This window comes from Scyliorhinus torazame, chromosome 3 (genome assembly GCF_047496885.1).
Source record: "Scyliorhinus torazame isolate Kashiwa2021f chromosome 3, sScyTor2.1, whole genome shotgun sequence".
Taxonomy (NCBI): domain Eukaryota; kingdom Metazoa; phylum Chordata; class Chondrichthyes; order Carcharhiniformes; family Scyliorhinidae; genus Scyliorhinus; species Scyliorhinus torazame.
This window is the reverse complement of record NC_092709.1, coordinates 64,126,138-64,149,067: the sequence shown is the minus strand read 5'-3', so window position 1 is coordinate 64,149,067 and position 22,930 is coordinate 64,126,138. Positions and strand designations below refer to the sequence as shown.

Sequence of the window (22,930 nt, the reverse complement as noted above, 5' to 3'; positions counted from 1 at the left end):
TCTGGCAGCATCTGTAGGGAGAGAAAATAGCTAACGTTTCGAGTCCAATGACTCTTTGTCAATGCTAACAGTCAGAGAATGTGGGGAATATTTATACTGTGGAGTGCGAATGAAAGATGAGACTATCTACTAATATCCACTACAAGCCCACTGACTCCCAGTTACCTGGACTTCGCACCCTACACCCTGTGAGGACTCTGCCCCTTTCTCTCAACTCCTTCGCTTCCGTTGCATTTGTTCCGATGATGCCACTTTCCAAAATGGTTCTTCGAAAATGTGTTCCTTCTTCCTCAACCGTGATTTCCCACCTACAGTTGTTGACAGGGCCCTCAACAGTGTGCAATCTATTTCCCGTGCCCTACCCTCGCCCCCTCCCCTCCCTCCCAAAACAAGGATAACGCCCCTCGTCCTCACATTTCATCCCACCAGCCTCCGTATGCAAAGCAAAATCCTCAGCCATTTTCGCCAACTCCAGCGTGATGCCACCACCAAACACATCTTCCCTTCACTCCCTCTGTCAGCATTCCGCAGAGACCGTTCCCTCCGGGATAATCTAGTCCGCTCCTCCACCATACCCAGTACCTCTCCCATCACCCATGGCACCTTCCCATGCAATCGCAAAAGGTGTAATACCTGCCCCATTACCTCTTCCATGCTTAACATCCCAGGCCCAAAACACAAACCAACTCATTCCAGGTTAAGCAGCGTTTCACTTGCTCCTCTTCCAATCTGGTCTATTGCATTCACTGCTCCCAATGTGGTCTCCTCTATATCGGAGAGACCAAACGCAGACTGAGTGATCGCTTTGCTGAGCACCTTCGGTCTGTGCGCATTCACAACCCGGACCTTCCCGTTGCTTGCCATTTTAACAAAAGATCCTGCTCCCATGCCCACATGTCTGTTCTTGGTCTGCTGCAATGTTCCAGTGAAGCTCAACGCAAACTGGAGGAACAACACCTCATCTTCCGATGAGGCACGCTACAGCCTTCCGGTCTCAACATCAAATTCATCAACTTCAGATGATCAGCTCTACCCCACCTCGACCCATTTGTTTTCATCCCATTTCATTTCAACTGTGTCTTACCATTTCTGTCTTGTCTTTCTTACTATATATTTAACCCCCCCCCCCCCCCCGCTAATCTTATCCACCTTTCCTTACCCCTTCTCCCCTTTGCTTCCCCCTTCCCCTCCCCCACATCTCCATCTGTCACAGTTTAGCCTCTGATGTTAGTTTCTATGCTGTTTGGCTTCTCAAACCTTTTGTTCTCTCTGGGGACTGCCATTAGCACTCTTTTCCCTTGGTTTTTGTGGCTATTAGCACCCCGTTTCCCTGGGATTCTGTGGCTATAACTCATCTTTCATTCTCACTCCACAGTATAAATATTCCCCACATTCTCTGACAAAGAGTCATTGGACTCAAAACATTAGCTCTTTTCTTTCCCTACAGATGCTGCCAGACCTGCTGAGATTTTCCAGCATTTTCTCTTTCGTTTCAAATTCCAGCATCCGCAGTAATTTGCCTTTGTTAATATGCTCCAAATGCAACCCAATGCAAGGGGGTAATAAAGGAGGATGCTAAACCCGTGTGCATTGTCACTTCTCAAAAGGTCCCCCACACCCTCATGAAGCACCTACAGCAGCAGCTGGATGAGATGACAAACGAGAGACAACTCCCCAGTCACACAACTGACCACTTGTGCTCTAGGATGTTCCCAGTCCCAAACCCAAACAGTCCCCTGAATTTATGTCGATCTGGCACAGCTTAACAAGGCCAAAGCCAGGGAAGTTCATCCCAGGTCCTCAATGGACGATGGCCTAATTAAACTCTCGAAGAGCATGATATTTTCAAAACTGGATGCAAACAGCAGATTCTAGCATATTTATATTGATGAGGAGTCCCAATGACATTTATCAATCCCTTCGGCAGATTATGCTACAACCATTTAGGCTTTAGGATGAGTTCAGCATAAGAAATATTCCAACGCATGATGCTGGCCATTTTGAAGCACGTTGAGGGGGATTATTTGCTATGTGGATGATGTCTTAGTTCACGGTTCCTGAGTGGAGGAACATGACAAAAGATTTGCAGCAGTGTGCTGTATCAAAACTGAACAACAAATGTATGTTTTCCAACAATGCAATTTTGAGACACACTGTCAACAACAATGATAGCATGGCAGACCCACATAAAACCGAGGCTATTAGTGGCTTCCACACCCATCCTCAGTGCCCAGCCTTCAGCTTCTCCCGGGTATGGCGAACCAGATGGTAAAATTTTTACTGAATTTGGCACCGGTCACAGAACCCTTGAGGCAATTACTTAAGAAAGACCAAGCATGGTGCGGAGACTCGCATCAAGAGCAAATGATCACTTGCATGAAAGCGATGCTTCTCTCCATTGACATTCTGGCTCACTATGACCCATCCCTATCCACCACCAGAACAGCCGATGCTTTGTACACTGGCCTCAGAGCAGTCTTACTCTCGGAACAACTGGATGGAAGGTTTCAGTCAGTGTACTACATTTCCAGAGGGTTGTCTGAGATAGAGATGCGATACATTGTCATGGGAAAGGAAACCCTTGAAGTAATGTGGGCATGCAAAATGTTGTATTACTACATCATTGGCCTCAGGGGCCATGCAAAATGGACCAACATGTCCTTTACATTGGACAACAAGGAGCTGGTAAAGATGCCTCCCAGGATCCAGAGGTTTTTGCCTGTGCCTCCAAAGGCTCGTCTCCGAGACGGAATACATCCAAGGTAAAAAAATCAGACAACAGCAGTCATACTTGCAAAAACAGGATGTCAATTTTGTTGAAGAACTGGAAGCCAGCTCCAAATCAATGAGAATACACCTGTCAGTGACCACAAATAAACTCCAACAGTTTCACCAGCAATTCCATCAGATTCACCAGGAGCAAATGTGCGATGAGGAGTGAGCCTCCGTCTGCAGATTCTATTAACGAGAATGGCCTCAATAGAGACCAAATTGTGATACCACAAAAACTTTGTTTGAACAACAAAAAGCTTTTTACGGTCATTGATGACCTTCTGGTCTATGGCAAACAGCTGGTCATCCCAGTCTCCTTGTGGCCAGGGATCTTTAAAAAAAGCACCAGATCCACCTGAGCATCGCTAAAGTGCAGAACGCGGGCCCAATGCACTTTCAGATGGCCAGGCATGTCCAAAGCAATCAAAGAGACTATTGCCAATTGCCAGGTTTGTGCAATGCATAGGCAGGACCAGAGGGATCCCCTCATCCCTACATAATTCCCTAACAGACCTTGGGAAAGGCTGGGTGTCGACCTGTTTGGCTATAACAGCAACTCATCACTTATAGTGATGGATGACTTCTCCAGATGCAAGGATATGAAGCAACTATATATGACTACCATAGAGGCAGTAATTAAGATGCTAAAAGAGATACATGTGATCCATGGTATTCCAATAATGGCCCACAATTGGCGCAGTGGTTAGCACTGGGACTGCGGCGCTGAGGACCCGGATTCAAATCCCGGCCCTGGGTCACTCTCTGTGTGCTGTCTGTGTGGAGTTTGCACATTCTCCCCATGTCTGCATGGGTTTCACCCCCACAACCCAAAGATGTGCATGTTAGGTGGATTGGCCACGCTAAATTGTCGCTTAATTGGAAAAAAAAAATAGGGTACTCTAAATTTTAAAAAAATAATCAATGACACAGGTGAGGTTTTGGCGGGGGTGGTGGGGGGGGGGGGCACTGAAAACAGTTGTTCGGGGGTAACTCATCTCAATTCGGGCATATAAGGAGAAGGCTGAGTGGGCGGAGTTGGACAGGCTGACAGGTGAAATTTTACAGGTGGGCAGGAGGTATGCGGAGTCTCCGGATGACGGGCTTCTGAAGGAGTGTGAGAGACTGCAGCTGGAATTTGTGCTCTTGTCCACAGATAAGGCGGAGGGACAGCTGAGGAGGATGAAGGGGGCGGTTTATGAATTATAGGGAAAAAGCCAGCAGGATGTTGGCGCACCAGCTGAGGAAACAGGAGGCGGCGAGAGAAATTGGGAAAGTAACAGATACAGGGGGGAAGTTAATTTTGGTTCTGGCAGGGGTGAATGATGTATTTCGGGAGTTTTACAGTAGATTGTACAAATCGGAATCCCCAGCCGGAGAGGGGGGTATGAAGCGATTCCTGGGGAAGCTGGAGTTCCTGAGGATAGATGAGGAGTTGGTGGAGGGTTTGGGAGCGCCAAATTGGGCTTGGGGATGTTCTAGACGGGTTAGGGGCGATGCAATTGGGTAAGGCCCCGGGACCTGATTGGTTGAGATTTTTTAAAAGTTCTCCGGGTTGCTAGGGCCGCTCCTGATAAAGGCTTTTAATGAGTCCAAGGAGCTGGGAGTGCTCCCCCCAACGCTATCGCAGGCATCGATCTCCCTTATTTTGAAGCGGGATAAGGATCCCAGCACCCGCCTGACAAATTCAACATCATTGAGAGTTGTGGGTCATATAGACCGATCTCCCTGTTGAATGTGGATGTTAAATTGCTGGCATAGATCTTGGCCATGCGCATAGAGGACTGTGTCCCGGAGGTAATGGGGAGGACCAGACGGGATTTGTGAAGGGACGACACCTGCCATCCAATATTAGACTTCTCCTAAATGTGATAACGATGCCTGCGGAGGGGCGCGAGGTCGAGGCGGTGGTGGCCATGGATGCAGAAAAGGCTTTTGATCGGGTGGAATGGAGGTACCTGTGGGATGTCCTGGGAAGGTTTGGGTTCGTGCAGGGATTGGGTCCGGTTGCTTTATCAGGCACCAGTGGCGAATGTAGGGACCAACCGGGTCCAGTCAGAGCATTTTAGTCTGTGCAGGGGGACAAGGCAGGGGTGCCCACTCTCTCCACTACTGTTTGCCCTGGCCATAGAGCCTTTCACAATGGCCCTGAGGGCATCGAACATTTTGCGGGAGATAGTGAGAGGGGGGGGGGGGGGTGTGCAGCATAGGGTCTTGCTCTATGCGGACGACTTGCTGCTGTATATAACAGACCCATTGGGGGGGATTGCAGGAATACTGGAGGAATTTGGCCAGTTCTCAGGCTACAAACTAAACATGAGAAAGAGCGAGGTCTTCGCGGTCCTGGCAAGGGGCCAGGAGAGGAGACTGAGGGAGATGCCGTTCAAAATGGTGGGAAGGGGTTTTAGGTATCTGGGGATTCAGGTGGCAAGGGACTGGGGTCAGCTTCATAAACTAAATTTGGCCAGGGTGATTGAGCAAATGAAAGGGGACTTCCGTAGGTGGGACATGCTCCCGTTGTCATTGGCGGGGAGGGTACAGACTGTGAAAATGACAGTCCTCCTGAGATTGCTGTTTGTTATTCAGTGTCTCCCAGTCTTTATCCCCAAGGCATTTTTTAGGAAAATGACGCGGCGATCTCGGGTTTCATATAGGCTGGGAATGCCCCGAGGGTGAAGACGGTCCTTCTTGAGCGAGGGCGCGGGGAGGGAGGCTTGGCCCTTCCGAACTTTATTAACTACTACTGGGTGGCTAATATTTCGATGGTTAGGAAGTGGGTAGAGGGGGAAGGGTTGGTGTGGGAGCGAGTAGAGGCGGCATCATGTAAGGGCACGAGTCTGGATGCTCTATTAACTGCTGCCATTCGCGGCAGCTCGGTACTCCACAAGCCCAGTAGTAGTGACAACCCTGAGAGTGTGGCGGCAATGGAGGCAGCATATGAGACTGGAGGGGGCGTCGGTGTGGTCACCGATCTGTGACAATCACCGGTTCGCTCCGGGGCTGCTGGATGGGGTCTTTAGGAGGTAGCAGCGGGCAGGGATTGAGAGATTTGGGGACCTTTTCATTGAGTAGGGTTTCCCGAGCCTGGAGGAGCTGGAGGAGGAGTTTGAGTTACCGGGTAGGAACGGATTCCAGTACCGGCACGTACGGGACCTTGTTCGGAGACAGGTTCCAAACTTCCCTCGTATCCCTCCAAGGGGATAAGGTGATGTCAAAAACAGGGGTTGGGGAAGGGAGGGTCTCGGAAATATATAAGGAATTGATGGAGTGGGAAGGGGTCCCAATCGGGGAGGTGAAGAGGAAGTGGGAAGACGAGTTGGAGGTGGGGGGGGGGGGGAGTTGGAATTTGGGCTATGGGAGAAGGCCCTGAAAAGAATCAATGCATCCTCGTCGTGTGCCAGGCTTAGCCTGATCCAGTTCAAAGTGGTCTACACGGCTCACATGACTGTGGCCCGGATGAGTAGGTATTTTGAGGAGGTGGATGACAGGTGTAGGAGGTGCAGGGGAAATCCTGCAAATCATATACATATGTTTTGGGCGTGTCCGAAGCTGAGGGGATTTTGGCAGGAATTTGCAGATGTCATGTCAGAGGTCCTGGAAGGGAGGGTGACTCCGAGTCCAGAGGTGGCAATATTTGGAGTGTCGGAAGATCTGAGAGCCCAGTGGGGGAGAAAGGCTGACATTTTGGCCTTTGCCTCGCCGGTGGCCTGGAGACGGATTTTGCTGGATGGAGGGACCCGGAGCCTCCAAAGTAGGGGGTGAGGGTCAGTGACATGGCAGATATTCTCAGGCTAGAGAAGATCAAGTTCACCTTAAGGGGTTCAACATAGGGGTTCACTCGGAGGTGGCAGCCGTTCATCGACTTCTTTAAGGAAAACTGATCGTCAGCAGAGGCATGGGGTGGAGGTGGGGGGGGGGGGGGGGGGGGGTGGAGGCATGGAAGTGGAGAATAAGGGCAGGGAATCTCATATCTGGGTAGCTAGGAATTAGGGCGGGGGGGAAGTTGGACATGTTACTGTGAGGTTTTTGTGTGTGTCGGACCATTCTGTTATTTAGAATGTTAATATGTTAAAATGTTAAAAATATAAATGCCCAATAAAATGTTTCTTAAAATAAAAAGATTTCTTTATGTTCCGTAAACAACACGCCTCCCAACAAATTTCATTGGACTTGTTCATTTGCGAACATTGCCTAAAACATGAAGACAAAATTAAGTACTTTAACACGTTTTCCTTATTCATTTGGACCAGTATTAGACTAGTCAAGGTTATGTGTTCTGATAGGGACCTGGATAGCGTGGGTTCCCTTCTCACAACATACTGTCATAACATGTTTGAGTGTGAGACTTCAATTTCAAAATAATCTAACTGTGGTGATATACATCACAAAGTATACAAAGGGTTAATGTACATACACTACACCTAGCTAGACACTAGAGGCAACACCAGAGACATGGCACACAGACAGTCAACCAATAGGTCAGTAAGATAGGACACGACCAATGGGCAGTCATGATACACACAGAGGTGACACTACCACAGGAGGGCATTACACCAACCCATATAAAAGGACACATCATACATGCTCAGCCTCTTTCCAGTGGAGACTCTCAGTGAGTACAGGCACAGGGTTGATTACACATCACTCCCACCACGTGGATTGTTGCAGACTGGTTCGTCAGTCTGAGTAGCTATAGAAGGATTAACAGTAGCGTTGAATCCAAGTAGGAGAATTGTTGATAGTTTAATAAACGTGTTAAAGCTATCTCCAAGTCTGAAACTTCCTTTGTCAGAGTGCTCATCAAGGAAGCAGCTTATGCTACGACAAGAGCATAACAAAACATGGTTCCAAGAGTGAACTGTTAAATCTATGTAGCTCAACTCAACAAAACAGTGACAACCAAAGCAAATGCATTCCTGAATGTTTTGACTCCGGATGTGGAGCATCAAGAAATCTCAGCTGACTCAAGTGAACCTGCAGTGACTCCGTACGGGGAGCATCGACAAGCCAAAACTGAGTCAGGTGAAACAGACCAGACTCCAGACGGGGAGCATCCAGCAGCCAAAACTGATTCACGTAAGCCGGACATGACTCCAGACGGTGAGCGCCGCAAACTCAGTGATGGCACGCTCAAGGAGACAGCAGATGCCACAAAGCACGCTAACATGAGTAACTGTGTGGAGGACTCGTATTATCCACAGTGTGTGGTCCTTGAGCGCAGCAAACACAACAACAAAACCGACCAACACAACAGCAACATCAAAGACAATAACGAGAAGCGTACCAAAGGCACCAACGTCGACAACAAGCGCGACAAAAACAACACCAATGGAACTACGACTGGTACGACATGGCACAACTCTGCAAATGAGGGACATTGTTAATGCTCAGCTCAGTACAATGACATACCATGGCAGGACGATGCAATTTACCACTCACGTTTGCTGCACTACCAACAGGCAATCTGGCTTTCAGGACAGATGTCATCAAGAATTACCACCACAAGCATCGAAAGAAAAAAAAAAAGAGTCCAAATCCGACAACGAAGTGATGTGACTACTTCTTGGTTCCTTCAGCACAGGGACACTGATGGCATTTACAATGCAATGCCACCATCAATATCACCAACTCACCAACCAAACAAGAAAGCCACTCGACCATAATAATTCATGAACTTTGGACTCATGCATATGATTTGGACTTATTGTTTAATGATCACTGATATCATAACCTGTACGTAGTATCACTCATCTACCTAGTTTGTTAAATTTTCTTTAACACTGTACTGAAAATATGTAACATGAAAAAAGGGGGGATGTGGTGATACACATCACTGTAAGTACACAAAGGGTTAATGTACATACACTACACCTAGCTAGACACTAGAGGGAACACCAGAGACATGGCACACAGACAGTCAAGCAATAGGTCAGTAAGATAGGACACGACCAATGGGCAGTCACAATACACACAGAGGTGACACTACCACAGGAGGGCATTACACCAACCCATACAAAAGGACACATCACACATGCTCAGCCTCTTTCCGGTGGAGACTCTCAGTGAGTACAGACACAGGGTTGATTGAACATCACACCCACCACGTGGATTGTAGCAGACTGGTTTGTCAGTCTGAGTAGCTATAGAAGGATTAACAGTAGCGTCGAATCCAAGTAGGAGAATTGTTAATAGTTTATTAAACGTGTTAAAGCTATCTCCAAGTCTGAACCTTCCTTTGTCAGAGTGCACATCAAGGAAACAGCTTATGCTATGACAAGAGCATAACAAAACACTAACTTTCATCAACTACTAATTAATTACTTACTCTTCAATTATAGAGTAATTGAGGTTCTTCTAATTATTTGTTGCTGGTGGTTGCTACTTTGTAATACCAGTGTTTAGTGTATGCTGCATAGTTTTGCAACAGGTTTTTAAATCACAAAATGACTTATTTTTAGACAGGTGTTGGTGCAAAATGGCAGCTTGGCCTTGTTAGCCTTGCTGAATACAGCCTCGAAAAATTGTCAAGTTAAGCAGGCAAACTAAATCCTACTTTTATAAAATATAAAACCTAGAGTTGAGGAGCAATGTATTAAGTCGGTGGTGGTGGAGGTCTGGAACTCACTGTCAGAATGGGTGGTAGTGCAGAATCCCATATCGTATTTAAAGAATATTTGAATGTACATTTGAAATGCTGTAAGCTACAGGGTTGTGGGCCAAGAGCTAGAAAGTGACATTCACTTTTTATTGGCCAACACAGACATGATGGGCCAAGTGACCTCCTCCTATGCCATAAATTTCAATGATTCTATGAAAAATACTGTCCGGCCTCAGAGAGAAGGATGGAGGTGGTTAGAGAAGGTTCACAAGATGGTCCCCAGTATGGAGAGATTGTCTTATGAGCAAAGGTTAAACAGGTTGGGACTCTACTCATTGGAATTTAGAAGAATGAGATGTGGCTTGACAGGGTAAATGCTGAGAGGATATTTCCCCATATGGGAGAGTCTAGGACCAGACGGCATAGTCTCAGAATAAAGGGGTGCCCATTTAAGACCTAGATGAGGAGGAATTTCTTCTCTCAGAGGGTTGTGAATCTTTGGAACTCCTTGCTGCAGAGAGCTGTGGGGGCAGATCCCTTGTGTATATTTAAGGCTGAGATAGATAGATTCTTGATTAGTAAGGAACTCAAGGGTTACGAGGAAAGGGCAAGAAAGTGGGCATGAGGTATGTTGCATCAGCCATGATCATATTGAATGGTGGAGCAGGCTCAAGGGGCCACAGCGGCCTACTCCTGTTCCTATATTCCTTATGGTCTTATGGACTCATGATGAGTGAGCAAATTTTGCAATGATCTTCAGTCTTCCCGACATTTAATTGAAGAAAATGATTGCTATAACTGGATGTTGAAAAAGCAGTGTGACAAATCAAAGGACATGTTATCATCTCATTTCAGGTCCAGTACCTATACGACTGGTGAGCGGTACTAGCGTGTGTTCTGGAAGAGTTGAAGTGTATCGTAACTCGACCTGGGGGACTGTTTGCGACAATGACTGGGATGTAAACGCAGCGAGTGTGGTCTGTAGAGTGTTGAACTGTGGGACAGCCTTGTCAGCACAGACAGGAGCATACTATGGAGGAGGGATTGGGGACATTTGGTTTGATGCTGTGAAGTGTAAGGGAACAGAGCTTGCCCTCGATCAGTGCTCTGTCAATCTCTCAGGGCTGAAAGACTGCACACACAGCCAGGACGCTGGAGTAATATGTACAGGTGAGTGGACTCACTCGGCATGCTACTCTCCTACACATTCCCCATACCTTTTATTATCTTGCCTAGTCTAATCCCACTCGCCTTCTCATTCCCCATGCCCTTTCATATCCCACCCAGTGTAATCACACTCTTTTGCTCTCCCATCCCTGCTATGACCCAGTAATCTCTCAGGTGTCCCTTTAATCTTCTCTCCATAGCTAATCCCACATTCTTGCGAACACCCAGTGAATCTCTGCTGCACCTTTTCCTTTCTAATACTGTGTTCTCAAAATCTATTCCCAATTCTCTAACTGTGGCCCACCTTCAGATGTAAGCTTAATAGATTGGATGCAGTTTTGTACCCCTGTGACAAATCCAGATGTGAACCCAGTGAAAGTTCAGGTTATCCCAGACCAGATTAACCTTGTTCCCATCTCTATTCCAGGTCCAATACCTGTGCGTTTGGTGAGTGGCAACAACATGTGCTCTGGGAGAGTTGAGGTTTATCACAATTCCCATCTGGGGAACCGTCTGCGATGATGGCTGGGATCTAAACACTACGAGTGTGGTCTGCAGGATGTTGAATTGTGGGACAGCTGAGTCAGTACAGTCTGGAGCCCTACTATGGAGAGGGGACTGGGAACATCTGGTTGGGTGATGTGAGGTGTAACGGGACAGAGTCTACCCTCGATCTGTGCTCTGCCAATCCATGGGGTGTAAATAACTGCACACATGGGAAGGATATTGGTGTGACCTGCTCAGGTGAGTGCTTTCCTTTTGTGACATCCAAATATTATTTGTCAGGAGGAGACGGCACTGACTGCTTCATTATCTGGGCAATTGTGAAATAATCCGTACATTGTCAGAATCTGTAACCCTGCTTCTGAAGTTTATGATGGAGAGAGGGTTATTGATGAAGCAGCTGAAGATAGTTAGAGCTAGACGGCTGGATTCTCTGTTTGGGAGACTAAGGGCACGGTCTAATGGGCGTTGCGCCTTAATGGGAGAGTGGCGTGGCCGGTAGATGGCCGGAGAGGGCATCCCGACGACCAGTTTGCCTCGCAAGATCTACCCAGATCTCGTGAGGCGGCGTGACTTGGATCCCACCCCACAATGGGTGGGACCAAACCTCGCATGCCTAAGTAGGTTTAAAACCCGCTTAGGCATGCTGACCCGTGATCTATTGGGCTCCCGGCATCTACTGGCCTCCCCAAGGAAACCCATGTTGGGTGCCGTTCAGTACTGGGCTAACACAAACTTAGACCAGGCGGAATGACACCTGGGGGTTTTCCCAGGACATAGGAGGCTCCTGGGTGGTCAGGGTGAGGACAGGATGACCCCCCTGGCTCTCCCTCTTGAACACAGGCACCTTGGCATGGCCAAGCTGGCACCTTGGCACTGCCACCCTGGTGCCATTGCCCGGGTGCCAGAGTGGCACGGTCAATAGTCAGGCCTGAAGAGGGCCATGCCCATGATAGGAGGGAGGAGGGGTGCATGAAGGGTTGGGTGCAGGATGCGTATGAAGGGGCCTCCGGCAAGTTTGCGGGGGTGTAGTGTGGGGGGGGCCTGAAAGGGGCACGGGAAGATCTGAAAATGGGGTCCTGAGCACCCCAATAGCGGGATGTCACTGCTTGGGGTGTGTGGGTAGTGCCCATATGTTTGGGGGGGGGGGGGCACATTGCCTGCGGGTGGGGGAGGGATGTGGGGGAACCCACAAGCCCGCTTAGAAATCAAGGCACCCCTTTTCAAATGGTGACCCCGATCTCTATGGAGCCGGTCCGACCAGTGGGTTCAGCTTCCCAGGGATCATTTTAAAATCATTTTAAGGGTGGGATTCTCTGGCCGTGCCCACCCAGTGATGGGAAATTCCTGCCCGAGATCAATGGACCTTTACATGGTCTGTGTCCCGCCATGGCGATCTTGCGGCGGGGTGGAAGAATCCAGTCCAAAGTGTGGGCTTGAACGGGGAGAAACTCGTGAGACCGCAAAAAAGTGACTCAGGGCGCGATCTTCCCAAAATCTCTAAACGAGCACGTTTAGACCGCATGTTTTCCCGGCACTCATTAGTGCCGAACAACACATGGTTATTCGACGCGACTCACTTTGAAGGGTCTGAACGGGAAACGTGCAGCCGAAGCTGTAAACAGCTCCATTTTTTACAATGCGGAGCTCCTGTCACCCGGAACCCCTACTTGTAGCGAGAGATTGGGGTGCCATTTTTAAATGGTGTCCCAATCTCCGAGGCCCCCAAAAGAATCCCTGACCCCCCCCCCCCCCCCCCCCCCCCCCCCCCCCGCCCTCAGCCCGAACGCAACATGGGAGGGTCCCACCACTGAAGCACAGGTCAGGACACTTGTTGATTATATGCACCATGATTTGCACTTTGCCACAGTTGCACAGGGGTGAGTCGAGTGGCCCATCAGGAGAAATTGTTGCAGCAGGGTCTGACTCCAGTGCGAAATCTGTTCAGTTTGACCCATTCGCCGCACGGGAGGTCAAAACCTTGGATTTCCAACATGGGATCATCAATCAAGTGTTTGATTCTGGGCTGTGTTGTTGGTGTTCGACCACAGGTCCTTCCACAAGTCCGCAGCAGAACTTTTTAGCTCAGGTAGGTTGGTCCAGATTGGTCGCCTTGAGATGAGGCGTTTTCCTGGTGGGTGGATGATGTCTTCTGCCAGTGGCAGACCCAGATTTTGTGCACTCTTTCGTGCTGTGCTATCTACACAATGGATTTGTGGCTGCGCAGAGCACAGGCAGCCACTTTGTTTGTTGACCAGGTTACTCCTGCAATGTTCCTCATGGATCTCATTCAGCTGGACATCTATCAGTTTGCAATGTGCAGAGTTCTTCCAGACTGAAGCACAGTACTTGGCTAGTAGCAGAGAGTCAAAGAGGAAGGCCTTAAAGTTCTGGTGTTGGTTCCTGGAGTAATCCAGGAGATATGAAGGTGAAGGTTTAAGTGATTTATTTTATATGCAAAAGTAAAGCTGCTCCTGCCGTGTACAACACAAGTGTCCCATACCTGGATGAACAGAACTCCCTGTCTGGGTCTAGAACGGTATTTAAAGGGCTTGTTAATGAGTCCTAGCTGGGATGGCAGGGACTCCATAACCATGGGAGTAACTGCACGAGCTCCATGGGGAGTTTGATCAGTGATTGCCTTTGGTCCTTGTGAGGGCTGTCACAGCTCCCAAAAAGGCTCCTGCTAGCTTGCTGATGAGATTTTTTCAAGTCTTCAGTCCAGCTGAAACGTTCTGGAGGTGTGGTTTGAAGGTCCGTGTGCGGTTCAAAACAACACCAAGATAGGTTGGTGTAGGGGGGTGTTTGATGCAGCTGCCATTTAGGTAGGGGTCAAGTTCTTGGTGATTTATTACATTGTCAAGGTGGTAGTATTATGATCTCAGACCAGGCCCCAACAGTAGCTAGGATTCTGAACAGAAACTTCAATATTTTATTTTAATTTGTAAGACTATGAGGAAAGAATACCTCGCTCCAGGAGTGACTTCATGCACAATAGGGATATGGGGCACGATTCTCCGAGCCCCCCGCCGGGCCGGAGAATCGCCGCAACCGCGCCACGCTGCCCCGACGACGGCGCGCGATTCTCCGAGGTGCGGAGAATTGGCGCCATTTGCACCGGCATGTTTGACGCGGCGTGGGTCGCGGGCCACTGTACGCGGCGGGGCCGCCGATTCTCCTGCGTGGAAAAAGCAGAGTCCCGCCGGCTCCGTCCACACCTGGTCGCTGCCGGCGGGAACTCTGCACGAAGGGTCGGGGGGGCAGCCTGTGGGGGGGGGGGCGGAGGGGGGCTCTGTCCCCGGGGGGGTCTCCGATGGGGTCTGGCCCACGATCGGGGCCCATCGGCGGCCTCTTCCCCCCCCCCCCCCCCGGGCCTACTCTGTTGCGCGGCCGGCCCTTGAACACCCATGCCATGTTGCGTCGGAGCCGGCGTGCTGAAGAAGTCCCCCACGCATGCGCGGGTTGGCACGGTGCCCATTTGGCGCTGGGAAGGGAGGCTGGAGTGGAGTGAACCTCTGGCCCTGTGGGGGCCAGAATTAGTAGTCCCCGCACCCGTTTCGGCGTTCACGACGACGCGAACACTCCTGTCTCCATTTCGGAGAATCGCGCCCATGGCGTATTAAAACAAACTTTATCACTGACGGAGTATTAAAATATCTTTAACATCACACAAGAAAATAGCTTTCAATTACCCCCCTTAAATAATGCTCATCAATACAGTGACACAATAACCTTTAACTGCTATCTTTATTTCCACTCAAACAACATAATCATCTCCGATCCCAATCCACTTTTAAACACAGTTAGCACTCAGGAATACTTACTGTATAGAGATGTCTTGAATTCTCCACTTTGGGAAAGAGAGATCTTTTGAAACTGCTTGAAAGAAAGAGACCTGGCACCCTGTCAGTGTAATGAATAATCTCTGGCTGTATTCTTCAGAAACTTTCTCAGCTGACCCCCCAGCCAAAAACTAACTCGGAAAAGCTTAACACCAAACTGCTTCAGCCCCTGGCTCCTCCCATTAACTGCGTCATCTTGATAAACTGAACACAATGTCTCAAATTAACTATTCCCCATGTAATCCTCTTAATATAAATAAAAGTCCATTAGCCCAAGCTTTTACGATGCTTTAATTGCTCCAAAAAGCCTAGCTATCTTTCAAACCAGGATTTTTAAAAACAATACTGCAGCAGTCATACACCATCCCAGGCTTTTAGCTCTTACTATACCAAATACATACAATACAACATATCTGAAATTCCTACATTCATCACACTAGACACATGATACAGTTTTGGCAGCACTTGGTTTGAGGCACCAGTTTTGACAGTAGTCAGCAAGTTTACAAAGGTTGTCATTAAGAGCACTGTTAATGTCCTTTAAATCTCTCACTTGGTAAACACAGCCAATTTCAGCTGCGTAGATGAACTCGTGGCTTTATGGTGGCTGGCAGATCATTTATGTACAGGTTGAACAGGGTGGGGGCTAGTACTGATCCTGGAGACAGTCTATTTTGCTGCCTCTTCCGTGTGTTGGCTTCGGGCGCCATATGGACTCGAAATAGTCTGTTTTGAAGAAGAGAAGCGATGGTACCAACAACCCTGGGTGGTAGGACGCTAGAAAGTTTGACCAGTAGACCTTTGTGCCACACAATGTCATAGACTGCAGTGAGATTTGTAGCCACCTGGGTTGGCCACTTCCCGACTTTAAAATGGAGATCCGCTAAGAATGCAGGGAAATTCAGCCAAGCACAGGGAAACAAGCAGGTGCAAAGTTTCCTGTATATTGGGACTTGCAGAACCCAGACGGAACCGAAACCAAAAAACCATCTGCATAGTAATGAGCGATCGCCGGGAACAATTGGATACATTAAAGTAATCAAGACCAAACCAGACTCCTCGACGCCAACAGGAGCCAAGACAAAGGAAGGCCAACGGACACTTGGAACTGCCCAGCGATCAGGGAACAGCTCCAGTATTGGAGAAATCGATCCAAGTGATCAGAACTCAGTCCAATCACTTGGAACCAGGTACGTGGTCCGCCCAAAAGGGCGTGGAGCCCCTGGGGACTATAAAATAGAGTCCCCAAGTTCAAATCATTCTTCTTGGCCGGGTCTCTCAGCAGCCCTTCTTTAGCAGGGTCACGCAGCAACTCAAAACAACCCTTGATCGTGACCGGCCTAGTCGCTGCATCAACCAAGTAAGTCTCCAGTCAATGCACGCTACAAGATAGGTGCTCCTAGCTACCAGTCCACACCAGCTTTGAAGCCTGCAGACTCAGAACCTGAACGGAAGGCCATTTGTTCCCCTGACATGGTGGGCCAGTTCCAAAGCTAAGTATAGGCCTTTTTGTGTTAGAGATAGTCTAGTAAGTTTTATGCATGAGTAGTGATTGACTGTGTATAATAAATGTGTTTTGATTTGAAACTTACTAACTGGTGTATTGAGTCATTGATCAGTACTTGAACTTGAACCCTGTGGTGGTATCATAAAGATACCTGGCGACTCTAGAGCAAAGGTTATAGAACAGAGCAAATTAAGTAAAGACACAACGAGCAACATTTACTCTTGTGTCTGAGCCACATTAAGAACCAACCAAAAGTTAGCAACAGATTGAGGTAGATTACTCCAGTTTTTAGGCGCTTTTGAAAACTGTAAGTGGAAGCTCCTTCCTTGACAGGCTTGGAGTTTAAAATGAACTTAGCTTTCCACCATATTTTTGGGAATTGCCTCTCCTGAATGATTCTGGTCAGGAAACAGAGAACCATTTTGTCGTCAAGGTGACTAGGTGCTTTAAGAATTCAGTGTAGATTTTGTTGTCACCTGCAGCTTTGTTAGGTTTCAGTTTGATGATTGCTGATTGGGCCTCAACTGTGTTTATGGCTTTAGCTGTTTGGTCTGGTCTTGAGTCTTTTGCCTTTTGAAGGATCTCCATTCTACAGCAACATTGCATCTACGGCTCGCTCTGCTGAGAGCTCTGCCACCTTTAACAAGGTGGCTGGCCACTGCACTCGGCGGGATGCAGTTCTGGTTGGAAGTTACAGGTTTTCTCCCAGCAGCTAGTTGCTTGGATCGGTCTCTAACCTTTCCAGTTGGAGTGGGTGCTGTTCATGTTGCTAGTGAGCTCTTCCCAGCGAGTGCAGCTTGCATTGTCTAGTATTTTGATGAGATGGTCGGCAATATCTGAATTGTCAGATTCTTCAAATTCTTTGAGGAGTTCTTCGCATTCGCGGTCGAGGCAAGGAATGAACGTTGGATGAAACCCACGTGGAATGCTTGCTTTGGCAACCTGAAAGATGGTCTTGGGTGAAGTGTATGCATGCCTTTGATTGGGATCTGTTTGATCAGGATTCAGGCAACAGTGAACTGTTGCCAGCACGCTTTCTGGAAATTCCATCTTGGCTTTGGTCAGATGAGAGGTATACGGAGCCCAACCTGGACAATTATAGGCTAATCAGAAACTCATTAAGGACTTGATATGTAGTTTGTAGGGGGTATCCATTGCTGGAGGTGATCCAACAGAAACTGGTGAATACTCGTGGCCTCATCTAGTGGAAGGGAAGAAGTGCCTTTGCCTGAAGCCGAGGACTAGATTCGGGCTGAGTTGAGAACAAAGAACAATACAGCACAGGAACAGGCATAGACATGGAATTTGCAGTGCAGAAGGAGGCCATTCGGCGAATCGAATCTGCACCGACCGTTGGAAAGAGCACCCCACTTAAGCCCACATCTCCGCCCCATACCCGTAACCCAGCAACCCTACCCAACCCCTTTGGACACGAAGGGAAATTTATCATGGCCAATCCTAACCTGCACATCTTTGGACTGTGGGGAGGAAACCGGAGCACCCGGAGGAAGCCCACGCAGACACGGGGAGAACTTGCAGACTCCGCACAGACAGTGATCCAAGCCGGGAATCAAACCTGGGACTCTGGAGCTGTGAAGCAACAGTGCTAATCATTTCCTTCGGCTCTCCAGACCTGTACTGGTCATGATAACAACCTTGGCCAAAACCCTCAGTGCTTCTTTGTGCCGTATTCTTCTATACCCATCCTATCCATGTGTTTGTCAAGATGCCTTTTGAACGCCGTTAATGTATGTGCTTCCACAACGTCCCGTGGCATCGTGTTCCATGCGCTCACCACCCTCTGCGTGAAAAATCTGCGTGCACATCTCCTCTAAACTTTACACCACGGACCTTAAACCTATGTCCCCTGATGACTGACCCCTCCACCCTGGGAAAGAGTGCCTGCCCATCCACTCTATCCATGCCCCTCATAATCGTGTAGACCTCTATCATTCACACCTCAACCTCCATCGTTCTAATGAAAACAGTCTATTCAGCCTCTCCATTTGGGTAACACCCTCCAGACCAGGCAACATCCTGGTAAACCTCCTTTGCACTCTCTCCAAAGCCTCCACAGCCTTCTGGTGGTGTGGCTACCAGAATTGTGCGCAATATTCCAATTATGGCCTTACCAAGGTTCTATACAACTGTGGCATGACTTGCCAGTTTTTATACTTGATGCCCCTTCCAATGAAGGCAAGCATTCCATATGTTTTCTTGACTACCTTGTCCACTTGTGTTGCCACCTTAAAGATCTGTGAACGCGTGCCCAGATCTCTCTGACTTTCTATATTCCGAAGAGTTTTGCTATATACGGTATATGTTAGATCTGCCAAAATGCATTACCTCACATTTGACGGATTAAACTCCATTTACCATTTCTCTGCCCAAGTCTCCAACCTATCTATGGCCTGCTGTATCTTCTGACAATCCTCAACACTATCTGCCACTCCACCAAGACCAGTCTTCTGGCCATTCTCCATCTGTATCTGGCCTGTCATAGCCCTAGATAGTGTGATAGCTGTTGTGGTCACACACATAGACTGCTGGATGTTGGGAAGGCAGGTAGGGCATTGTCTTGCCAGAGGTGGGCTGTCAGAAGTGGCAGAGGCCATCAATGCTGGCGACTTAACCAAGAGGGCCGGCATGCAATGCCATAAAAAGGTGAACGACCTCCTTCGAGCAGATCGGGTGAGTAACCAACGCTGTGCCCCTGGCATCACTCCCATCCCTCACACCTGCCGCCAATCCCCTTTACAGCCCACCCTCTATAAACCCTCAACACATGTATAGCCCTCCTTGACTGGGAACCTTCCACACACATGCTAACAGCTACAAACCCTCCATCAAACCAGCATAATATGTCCTTTCTGTGTCCCCAAGGATAAAATGATCCATAACCACCTGGAGCAGGAGAAGACAGTTTAAGGAAAGGGCTGGGGAGGTAGAGGAGAGGGCAGAGGCTGCAATGAGGTTTGGCATGAGCCAAACAAGTGAGAAGCCAATGCAGCGCAGATGTCCCTAAAGCAAGTGAGTCTGTCATCTCCCATAGATCTGTCCTTCCCAGATTTCAGCCCTTATCTTTTGTCTTGCAGGATCACCATCAGATGATGATCCCCAGGTGGGCTGTCCGGGGTTGCTGCCCCCCCCCCCCCCCCCCCATCCAGATCCTCAGAATACCCCGGAGCATGACTCTGGCGAAGACACCGATACCACGGCACTGCTTTCACCTGTACCATCCACCGTCACAGAGACTATCACCTCAGTGGGTAATTTTAGTGATCAGGCTCCTGGGTCACCTTCTGGTGAGCACCACACACATGCTGCAGCACATCAGGTGGAGGCAGGGACACCCGAGAGAGCAGCCGGTGGGAGGGCTGCACGTGCCCAGGGAACAGCTGTTGTCCAGACAAATGTTGGGTTTCTGAAAAAGAGGATCATAGCACTCGTGCAGATGCAGACTCAGAGCCCGAATCTACAGGACGGGGTGTCAGTGACATTGCAGCACCTGCAAAGTCAGCTGGAGGTGTCCACTCACCTTCGGGCGTAAGAGATTTTGCTGACAATGTGTGGCATCCAGACATGAAAGGGTGGCAGCCACGGTGAAAGCCCTGGAGTAAGATGTCAGAGCCATGTGTAAGTATGTCCAATGCTTAGGGTACACTGTTCTGTCCATGGTTGAGGCGCAGGACAGGATGGCCCAGGCAGAGGCGGATATGGTCGGGGCACAGATGGACATTGCTGCCGCGCTCCAGGACTTGGCTCTATGGCTGAGGGCGGCGACAGCATTGGTCGGATGCCGAGGGACCATGACCGTATACAGAGGGGCATAGCTGAGGCACAGAGGGCCATGACATACTCACAGAGTGAAATGTCCGAGGCACTGAGTCCGGCTAAGGGCATCGAGACCATGATGAAGATGAGGGCAGGTCTCCAGGACTCTCAGTTACTGGTGGAGCCTTGGGAACTCACTCAGACCTCCTCTGCAGGGGAGGGGCTGGAACACCTCAGCCCTTCCAAATCCCCCTCGCCTGTCACTGACTCTTCTGCTGGACAGTGGGCTGAACAGGCTGACACGTCGTCATCTGTGACACCTGAAAGTCGACCAGACCCATCCAGGTCCATCCAGGTCCAGGCCCACCAGAAGATGCCAAGCAAGGGCATCACAGGTTAAAGGCTGGGACAAGCAACAGGCCACCTCCACTTCGGATGTTCTATTTGGAAAAACACCGAGAAGGAGCAGTGGGCCACGAAAGGTCAGAAAGGTAGATTATGCTTAATTGCAGAAATGCATGGTGCTGCTGGCATGGGACTGGAAGGTCGCTGAGGCTGGCATCAGGGCAGTGGAACATCGCAACGGACCTGCTGCCGAACCTGTTTTTAGCCCGATGCTCCATTTTATGCTGGATCAGGAACCCCCGACCAGCGACAGACGGCAAGAATCGTCCCCCAAATGTTTGTATAATTGATGCATCTGTGATGTTGATGTGCACATATGTTGCCCGACCGTGTTTTTCATGGCCATGGAAAGCAGATCATAGTTGGCAATTTTTAATCTGGAACTTGGGGCAGTGTCACCGATGTGGATTTCCTGTCGGCTGATCACATCAATTTTGTGGGTTTTGCAGAGCGACTTGTTGATTTCACGCTTAACAGCTGACATCCGTTCAACATTATGCTGAAGAATTTTGGGATCTGGACCGACATTTGAAAGTTATCTTCCGCGAGGGCCTGTTCAGATACCCTGTGATCTGATGATGGATGCCGCAGGCTGGCTGGAGTAAAGGATTCTCCTCCAGAATCATTGGTTTCCCCAAAAGACTCTGGGTACTCACGGAGGCTGCAATGAGAACACTGATCCATTACGGCACCCTTAGGGCATGATTTTACGGAAATAAGACAGAGTCCCATGTCGGGCGCATTTAGCCGGCTTTTTCCTGGCACCCTTCAACGCTGAGAACGACCCGGCTATTAAATGAGACTTTGCTTTATTTCTGGCACTTAAATCACATTTCCTGCAATAATGAGCTCCGCTCGCCAGTGCTGGAAGAGATAAGGGCTCAATTTTTAAATGCCACCCTGATCTCTCGACCCCCACAGTGGCCTACGGACCTCCACAAAGCCCCAACTCACCAATTAAGGGGCCATTGAACCCCCATATCATGCGTCATAAGGGAGGACAGCCCCAGGCCCAATCCCTGGCATTGGGAAGATGCCACCTTGGTACTGCAAGCCTGGCACCCTGGCAGTGTTCCTTTCAGGGTGCCAGGCTGGCAGTGCCACAGTACCCCCTACCCAGAATCCAACCACCCAGGAGTCCCCTATTTCCCCCCCCACCCTTCAAGTGCTTGTATGCCTGATCCACGTTTGTGCAAACCAGTGCTAAAAAGCGCTCACTCGGGGTCTCCGAGGCAAGGCCATTCGATCCTGAACACTGGGTAGACCCTGCGTAGACATATTCAAGTTAGACTAACTAATCACTTGAATATGCAAATCTGGATCCCTACCTCAATGGGAGAGATCCAAATCATTAGATCTCGTGAGGCTTGATGAGAGGCCTCTAGCGAGATTTACCATTCTCACGAGATTTACCGGTCTTGTCGCATCCCGAGTCGGTTGCGATGAGGCCAATAGATCGCGCCCCAATCTTCTATACTTCATGGAATACCATCCCAGACTATTCAACATGTCCTCATAATTTAATCCTTTATCCTCTATTGAGGATTGTCAGAAGATACAGCAGGACATAGATAGGTTGGAGAACTGTGCAGAGAAATGGCAAATGGAGTTTAATCTAGACAAATGTGAAGTAATGCATTTTAGTAGGTCTACCATAGAGGGGAAATATGCCATAAATAGCAAAACTCTTAAGAATATAGAAAGTCAGAGAAATCTGGGCGTGCAGGTCCACAGATCTTTGAAAGTGGCAACACAAGTGGACAAGGTAGTCAAGAAAGCATATGGAATGCTTGCCTTCATTGGATGGGGCATAGAGTATAAAAACTGGCAAGTCATGCCACAGTTGTATAGAATCTTGGTAAGGCCGCACTTTGTTAAGCCAGTATCAATCTGGTGAATCTGTGCTGCACTCCCTCCTAGTCCAATAAATCCTTTCTGAAGTGTCGTGCCCAGTCTGAACACAAGAGACTCCAGATGGGGTCTAACATAACTTCCACCACTTTCTATTCAAACTCCTTTGAGATAAAAGGCACATCTATTAACTTTTTAAATCTGTTTTTGGTTTTGCATTTGCTCTTAGGTGAATATTGAATCATGCATTACACAGCAAAGAAAATTGATGGGTGTACAATGAGAAACTAGTTCTCTCAGAATTGATTTACATCACCATCAAGGCGAATTGATGTTCTCCACATTCTTCCTTCCAGTATCAGTGTTGGCATCGGAGATAAATGGTTGAGTGTGAGAGCCCCATTTTGGAAACTTGGCTCCATAAGCCCGACACTTCCCAGAGCTAGACCTGATGGAGTAGTGCTCTCTCAGAGATAGACGTATGTACTCTTGCACTTGCTGTCCATGATCAAT

At 48.8% G+C, this 22,930-nt stretch overlaps 2 protein-coding genes across 2 annotated transcripts in view; both read left to right on the top strand.

Annotated features, from left to right (window-relative positions):
• LOC140408489 (scavenger receptor cysteine-rich domain-containing protein DMBT1-like) overlaps positions 1-11,059 on the top strand; it is a 231,948-nt gene extending 220,889 nt beyond the window's left edge. Inside the window, exons 12-13 of the mRNA XM_072495741.1 lie at positions 10,223-10,537; positions 10,962-11,059. Coding sequence (XP_072351842.1) covers positions 10,223-10,537; positions 10,962-11,056 — 410 coding nt within the window. The 3' untranslated portion in view covers positions 11,057-11,059. The remainder of the gene's footprint in view (positions 1-10,222; positions 10,538-10,961) is intronic.
• A 114-nt stretch (positions 11,060-11,173) lies between these two features.
• Positions 11,174-22,930, top strand: part of LOC140408487 (scavenger receptor cysteine-rich domain-containing protein DMBT1-like) — a 177,148-nt gene continuing 165,391 nt past the window's right edge. Inside the window, exon 1 of the mRNA XM_072495740.1 lies at positions 11,174-11,278. The gene's annotated coding sequence lies outside the window, so the exon portion shown is untranslated. The remainder of the gene's footprint in view (positions 11,279-22,930) is intronic.